General features: G+C 74.0%; 2 protein-coding genes across 2 annotated transcripts in view; one reads left to right on the top strand and one right to left on the bottom strand.

The window, feature by feature from the left end:
* Positions 1 to 2,257, top strand: part of AURANDRAFT_61700 (hypothetical protein) — a gene marked incomplete at both ends in the record, with an annotated part of 6,471 nt that extends 4,214 nt beyond the window's left edge. Inside the window, one exon of the mRNA XM_009035738.1 lies at positions 1,418 to 2,257. Within this exon, the coding sequence (XP_009033986.1) occupies positions 1,418 to 2,257 (840 nt within the window). The remainder of the gene's footprint in view (positions 1 to 1,417) is intronic.
* A 166-nt stretch (positions 2,258 to 2,423) lies between these two features.
* On the bottom strand, positions 2,424 to 6,693 carry AURANDRAFT_70853 (hypothetical protein; the record flags this gene model as incomplete). Its single annotated transcript, XM_009035444.1, has 6 exons — positions 2,424 to 3,180; positions 3,405 to 4,151; positions 4,332 to 4,954; positions 5,155 to 5,289; positions 5,493 to 5,867; positions 6,019 to 6,693. 6 exons carry the CDS (start codon positions 6,691 to 6,693, stop codon positions 2,424 to 2,426), a joined length of 3,312 nt encoding a protein of 1,103 aa, XP_009033692.1.
* Between the last annotated feature and the right edge of the window lie 653 nt (positions 6,694 to 7,346).

Here is a 7,346-nt window from a genome sequence, read left to right as displayed (position 1 = left end):
GCGCCCGCCGCGCCCCACCAGCCCCTCGTGCCCGTCGCGCACGCGCGCGAGGTCGGCCCCGCGCCCGTCGTCGCGGCCGTCGTCGTCGACGCCGAGGCGCCCGGCGGCGCCAAGGCGGCCGCCGCCGCGCCGACGATCTAGCGCCGGTGCGCGCCTTGATTTTTTAGACGTGTCGGACGTGGACCCACTGGTCCGCCAGGACGACGGCGTCGCAGAGCGGGCAGACGGACGACCCGCCGGGCACGCAGCCGTGGCAGTAGAGGAGGTGGGAGCACGGCGCGGCCATCTTCGTCCGCGTCCGCGCGCCGCAGTCGACGCAGAGGACGTGGTGCCGCTGGGCGTCGAGGCGGCGCTTCTGCTCGCCGGCGGCGGCGCGGTGCGCGTCGACGGCCGCGGCGAAGAGCTCCGCGAGGTCCGACTCGGGCAGCTGCGAGAGCTCGTCCGCGTCGACGCGCGCGCAGTAGTTGGCCCGCGTGCGCCGCGCGAGCTCGGCGCCGTCCCGGAGCGCGGCCCGCAGCTGGTCGTTCTCGCCCCGCAGCGTCGCGTTCTCGCCGAAGAGCCGCGCCTGCTCGTCGCGCGACCGTTCGAGCTCCGCCTGGCGCCTGCGCGGGAGGTGGGCGGTTCGACGTGGGTGTCCCGCGCCAGAACGAAAGCATCCACGCTCCGAGAGCGCTCCGAGGGACGATCGCTCGTCCAAAAAAATCAGCCAAAAGGAGTGGAAACCGGCCGAGATGGAGGTCGGGCGCGTCGCGCCCTTTTCCCGCTCCGCCCGGCGCTGCGCGGCGGCCTCCGCGGTGTCGTCGAGGCGCGCCTTGGCGTCGGCGAGGCCGCAGGCGAGGTCCGACGACGCGACGATGGCGCGCTGGAGCCGCCCGTTCTCCTCGAAGCACGCGCGGAGCGCGTCGCGCGTGAGCGCGAGCTTCCGCGCCGCGCGGTCGCGGTCGCTCGCGGGCGCGGCGCCGTCGTCGTCGTCGTCGTCGTCGTCGAAGGGGTTGGGCCGCTCCGGCGACGGGAGCGACCGGTCCCGGCCCTCGTACTTGCGCTCGAGCTGGCGGATGAGCTCGTTCTCCCGGCCCGCGTAGCGCTCCAGGAGGCCGTCGACGGACGACAGCTTGCCCGGGTTGTGCTCGAGGTAGAACTGGATGATCCACTCGCGCAGCGACGCCTCGTTGACGTCGCCGACCCCCGGCGCGCGCTTGCTCTCGACGAACGCGTCGCCGGGGCCCAGGACCATCGTCGAGAGAGGCGGGGGCGTTTATGCGGCAGCTTCATCATCGATTTAGTGCATGCAACTGCTTGGGCAGCTTTCGGGCTCGAGGAATCGACGCTTCTCGGCGTTCCTGAAAATGGCAGCCAAACAAAACCCAAAGCAACCCTCTCCCGAGGAAAAACGCAACAAGCAACGCCTCTTGACAAGATGGCCTCCAGCAACCTCGCCATCTCGACGAAGGAGACCACGACCACGGGCCACAAGGTGACCACCATGTCCAGCGGGGCCCACGCCGCGGCGCCGGCGCCCGCCGTCGTCGACGCCCCCGCGTCGCCGCGCCTCGACGCCGCCCTCGCGGCCGCCGCGCACCAGAACTACGACCCGCTCACGGAGCTGTGCCGCGCGGGCACCGACCGAAGCAAAGAGGCCGCGGCGCGCGCGCTCCTCGTCGCCGCCGAGTCCGGCCGGGCCGACCGCGCGGCCGTCGCCGTCGACGCCCTCATCGAGCTCTGCGGCGGCGCCGAGGCCTGGGGCACGCGCTCCTGCGCGGCGCGCGCGCTCATGGCCATGGCCGCGGCCGACGACGCCGCGAAGGCGCGGCTCGTGGCGCGCGGCGCCTGCGGCCCGCTCGTCGCGCTCCTCCGGGGCCGCGCGTCCGACGCGGCCAAGGAGCACGCGTCCTGGGCCCTCGGCGCCCTCGCCACCGACGAAGCGGCCAAGGAGGCCGTCGAGCGCGCCGGCGCGCTGCCCGCGCTCGTCGGCCTCCTCAGGTCGGGCGACGACGGCGTCAAGCTCCAGGCCGCGGCGACGCTCTGGAAGCTCGCCCACGGCGACGACGCGCGGCGCATCGCCGTCGCCCTGAGCGGCGCCGCCGAGCCCCTCGTCGAGGTCCGCCGCCGCGGCTCCAAGGAGCTCCGCGACGTCGCCGCCGGCGCGCTCTGCAACCTCACGCCGCACGTGCGCTCGCGCCGCGTCGTCGCCGACGCCCTGGGCCTCTCCGGCGACGTCTCCAAGTACGACGTCGACCGCGCGATCATCGGCGGGTGAGTTGTTTGTTTCTTTAAGAATGAAGAAGATGTCTGTTGTTGATTCGCGGCGGGCCGGACTCCGGGGCCCCGGACCTGTGTCTCTCTCGCATTAGGCGACCCATCCCGCCGCGTAGCTCAAGGGCCGCCCGTCTCCGCCCCGACGCGCGCGGCCAGCGGTCGAGGGGTTAGGTCGCGGCCGCGTCCTGGAGCTCGGGCCGCGTGATCCAGAGCGTCACGGCGAAGCGCGCGCGGCCCTTGGCGGGGAGGACCTCGTGCCAGAGGAAGCTGTCGAAGATGACGAGGCGGCCGCCCGCGGGCGCGAGCTCGACGACGCGCGCGTTGTCGTCGGGCGCCTCGTTGAGCGCCGTCGACCGGGGGAAGATGCGCAGGAGGCCGCCGTCGCGGTCGCCGTCCCAGTCCGGGTTCGCGTAGAGGATGGCCGTCACGGCGCGCGCGTTGCAGCACGCGCCCGTGCCGCGGTCGCGGTGGTTGTCCTGGTGCCGGCGGTAGCCCCGGTAGGGCGTCGCCTCGAGGCGCTCGCCGGGCCCCGGGTAGCGCGACGTCATCGCCGTCTCGTCGACGCGGTAGTCGCGCGCGCCGGCCGCGTTGAGCGCCGCGGCGACGCCCTTGAGGTTGCGGATCGCGCGCGCGAGGGCCGCGCGGCCGTGGGCCGCGGCGTCGGCGTCGTGGACCCAGCAGAAGGAGTCGCCGCGCGTGCCCGTGACGCGCTGCTGCGCGGGCCGCCGGAACTCGCGCGCCGCGACCTGCGCCTCCAGATCCCGCTTGATCGCGTTGACGGCCGCGCCGTCGACGGCGCCGTCGACGACGACGTAGCCCACGTCGTCGAGCGCCGCGGCGACGGCGGACGCCGAGCCGTGGGGCCGGAGCAGCCGCGCGCCGTCGCCGAGGTACGCCTTCGGGTCCGCGGCGTTGTAGTCGTGCCTGGGCGGGAAACCTTAAATATGCGACGCGACCTCGACGTGAGCGTGTTTCCACGCGAGTTCTTGTGCCGTGCTTCGAGCGCTCGACGAGAGCGATCGATTCGTCCAAGCATCGGCCGAATCGACGTCGATGTGACGGAGCGAGAGCATTCGGAAGTGTGGTCGGGACCCCCCGAACCGGCGGTCGGTTCCCGCGCGGCGTCGCGCGCGCCGCCCGCGCGCGACGTCGCCAGGAGGCAGTTCATGCCGAGCGTGAAGACGCGGCCGCAGAGCTCGAGCTCGACGGCCGCGTCGCGGCCCGGGTTCAGGTCGCCCTGGCGCTCCTCGAGGCGGCACCGCATGCCGCGCATGAGCTCGTGGAGCGACGACAGCGCGGTCCTGTGGTCGAGCCGCGGCGGCGGGCCGGGCAGGACCGCCACGCCCTGGCCGTCGAGGAGCGCCGCGTGCTGCCGCGCCGCCTGGCTCAGGGGCCGGCCCAGGCGGTAGTCGAGCAGCTCCCGCGCGACGCGGTCGCCGGCGCCGCCGTCGAGCTCCCGCGCGAGGTGCGCGGCTTCCTGGCGCGCGACGTCCGCGAGCGTCGCCGCGTCGAAGATGCCGGAGGTCGCCGCGGGCGGCGGCAGGTCCGCGGCGCGCGGCACGGCGGCGGCGGGCTCCGGGGGCGGCCGCGGCCGCGGCGCGCCGCCGAGGAAGCCGCGCGCGAGCGCGCTCCCCGCGCGCGCCGGACGCGGGTCCCGGCGCGGCGCGGCCGGCGGCGGCGGCCGCGGCGGCGGGCCGGGCGGCCGGGGGCGGCAGACGAGCAGCGCGTCGCCCGCGCCGGGCGCCGACGCGAGCACGAGGTCGTCGAGCCCCAGGACGGCGCCGTCGCGCGCCTCGAGGACGTGCGTCGCCGCGTCGACGCGCCGAGCTTTTCCCAGCGACGCCCAGACCTTGCGCGCGGGCACGTCCTTCTTCAGCGTGAGCTTCAGGCTCGCGCTGCCGACGACGTCGACGTAGACTACTCGAGCCAAGTCTCGAGCCATCGGAGAGCAGCCCGGCGGCAGGGTCAACAACCAACGTGAACTTGTTATTGAAGGGGATGCGCGCCCGCCGGGGCTCCAGGAAGGCCGCGGGGGAAGACTGCGTTGAGGCGCGGGGCGGCGGCTCATTCCTTACGCCCCGTGCCTCGCGCGCTGGAACGCGGCGAGCGCGGCCCGGGCGCGCGCGCAGGTCGCGGAGCCGCGGACGGGCGCCGGGTCGACGTAGAAGTCCGCGGCGCGGAGCCGCGCGCCGAGGAGGCGCGCCGCGGCGTCGTAGAGGTCGCAGTCGAGCGCGTTGCCCTCGTAGAGCGCCGCGAGGACGACGTCGTCGTCGAGGTAGTCCGCGAGGTAGGCCGTCGCGTTCGCACCGGCGCCGCGGTCCGCCGCCGAGTGGCGCGTCGCGCGCTGGCCAAAGAGCGCGCAGCGCGCGGGCGAGCCGCAGCAGTCCGCGACGACGGCGTCGAAGCCGATCTCGGCGAAGACGACGCAGAGGCTGTCGTCGAGGCGCTCCGTGAGCCCCACCGCGGGCAGCGCGTCGAGCGCGCGCGCGGCCGCGCAGCGCAGGTTGTCCGACGACCGCCGCGCGGCGCCGCGCGCGGCGTCGCTCAGGTGCTGCGCGCCCGCGACGACGTGCGTCATGTGGTTCTGGAAGATGCCGCACCAGCCGCCGCCCTGGCACTTGGCCGGGTGCCGCAGGGACCGGCACCGCGCGTCGCGCTCGAGCTGCGGGCAGAGCGCGGGCGACGCGAGGCGGAGCACCTGGGCAGCACAAGGGTGGTTCAACGTCGCTTCAACGTGAGTGTTCCGCGCGCGCGCGTTCCAGAAAAAGCATCCACGCTTCGAGACCGTTCCGAGAGATGATCGCTCGTCCAAAAATCAGCCAAAACGAGTGGAAAACGGCCGAGATAGGAGCCTTTGAAGTTGGGAATTTCGCTCTCTTTTGCTGCCCGGCGGAGCACGTCGACGCGCTTCGCCGCGTCGCTCGCGACGCGCCCGCCCGCGAGGTGGTGCTCGTACTGGGAGGCCACGCGGCGCAGCGGGTCCCGGAGGAACGTGAAGGCCTTGGCGCGCCGGACGCCGAGGAACGGGAGCACCTGCGCGGACGTCGACCGCCGGTTCGGGGACGTCCCGACGAAACTTGGAAATTCTCGAGCAAATCGAAGTCGATTCGGCTGATGTTTGGACATTGCTCTCGTCGAGGTCTCGAAGCACGGCCGAAGCGTCTGGTAACCGTTCGATGACGCGCACATTGACGTCGGGTGGAAGATTCGAGTTCCGCGCGGGGGCGCGCGCTCACGTCCGTCTCAGCGGAGAAGACGCCGCAGGACCGCGCGAGCGCGGCGCGCCGCGCGGCGTCGTCGAGGTCCCTGAAGGTCACCTCGCAGAAGGACCGCTTCTGCTTCTTCGCCGCCTTGGCGAGCACCAAATTCAGGGTCGTCCCCGCGGTCTTGGGCACGTGCACAAAGACCGCGGGCGCGCCGTCGCGCGCGCCCGCGTACGCGCCCATGGCTTTGGCGTGTCGCCACACGGCGGCCTCGGCCGCCGCCGCGTCCGTGCCGTTGCTTTCGCAGGCCCAGCGCAGGGACGGCGCCGCGGCGAAGGGCTCCGCGGGCAGGCCCAGCGCCGCCCGGAGGCCCGCGCCGTACTTGGACACCGCGGCCTCGTCGAGCACCTGCGCGCCGCGCGCGTGCGACGAGGCGCCTCTCTCTCTCTCCCATCGCTCGACGCGCGCGCGACGCGCGCGCGCGCGCGCCGGACCGGGGCCGCGCGCGTCGGAGCGCATCGCCGGCGCCGCCGCGCGCCGTCGAGAAGTCGCGGCGCACGAACTCCGCGAGCATGAGGTCCTGGGCCGTCGACACCTTGGACGCCTTGGACGTCTTGAACTCGACGACGTCCGCGTCGAGGAACGCGGCGACGGCCGCCGCGTCGACGGCGCGCGACGTCGCGCCCGTCGCGGCGTCGACTTGCGCGAGGCCGTTCCGCGCGTCGCGCGCGCCCGACGAGATGCGGCCCCGCTCGAACTTGGCGACGTACTCCTCGCGCGACCGCACGGCGTAGTGGTTGATGCGCAGGGGCGCGGCGCAGGCGTCGTGCTGGGACCGCGCGAAGGCGTCGCCGCGCGGCGCGCCGAGCTTGCCGACGCCGCGGCCGCTGCCCTCGGGCGCGTAGAGCGTCTCGCAGCCGTCTTTGGCCGTCTCGACGACGTAGTGCGTGCCCTGCCGGACGACGCACCGCGCGCGCGCGAGCACCTTGGCGCAGACCGGCGGCGCGTAGTCGTCGCCGCACGTGAGCCGCGGGTAGCACCCGAAATCGTCGCTGAACGACCGCTCGCGGTACGCGTCCACGGACGTCCCCGGCGGCCTGCGCCGCCAGCCCGCAGCGCCGAAGACCTGCCAGCGCACGAGGGCGTAGGCGACGGACGGCGCGCAGTGTGCCGCGAGGTGCGCGGGCAGCGACGCGCCGCCACCGGGGTAGAGAAACTCGTCGACGTCGATCATCGCCTGGGGCAGGAAAAGAGTGCGAAATTCCCCAACTTTGGAGGCTCCTATCTCGGTCGTTTTCCGCTCGTTTCGGCTAATTTTTGGACGAGCGATCATCTCTCGGAGCGTTCTCGAAGCGTGGATGCTTTTTCCGGAACGGTCGCGCGCGGAACACTCACGTTGAAGCGACGTTGAATCTCTCTTTTGTCGACGTCGATCATCGCGATCCAGTCCGCGCCGTCCGGGTTCGTCCGCAGGCACTCGTCGCGGAAGCCGCGCTCGCCGTGGGCCGCGTCGTGGACCCGGTCCGCGCAGACGTCGCCGACGCCGCGGCGCCGCGGGCACGGCGCCGCGGACACGGGCCAGACGCGCGCGACGCCGGATTCGACGTACGGTTGTAGCACGGCGCGCGTCTCGTCCGTCGACGCGTCGTCGAAGATGTAGAAGTACGACACGCCGGCGAGCTTGTGGAACTCGATCCACTCCCGGAGGTAGGGGCCCTCGTTGCGGCACCGCGCGCACGCCGCGACCGTCGGCGGACGCCGCGCGGGCGCCGCGGGGCCCCAGAGCCGGTCCGCGGCGGCCGCGGCGTCGTAGGCCTCCGCCGGCCCGCGCCAGAGCGCCGTGCCGCCGTCGTCGCGCGCGGGCAGCAGCCACGACAGCCAGCCGAG

Source organism: Aureococcus anophagefferens (genome assembly GCF_000186865.1).
Source record: "Aureococcus anophagefferens unplaced genomic scaffold AURANscaffold_3, whole genome shotgun sequence".
Classification (NCBI taxonomy): Eukaryota; class Pelagophyceae; order Pelagomonadales; family Pelagomonadaceae; genus Aureococcus; species Aureococcus anophagefferens.
Note: the sequence above shows the minus strand (reverse complement) of the source record. Positions and strands in the feature narration are given on the sequence as shown.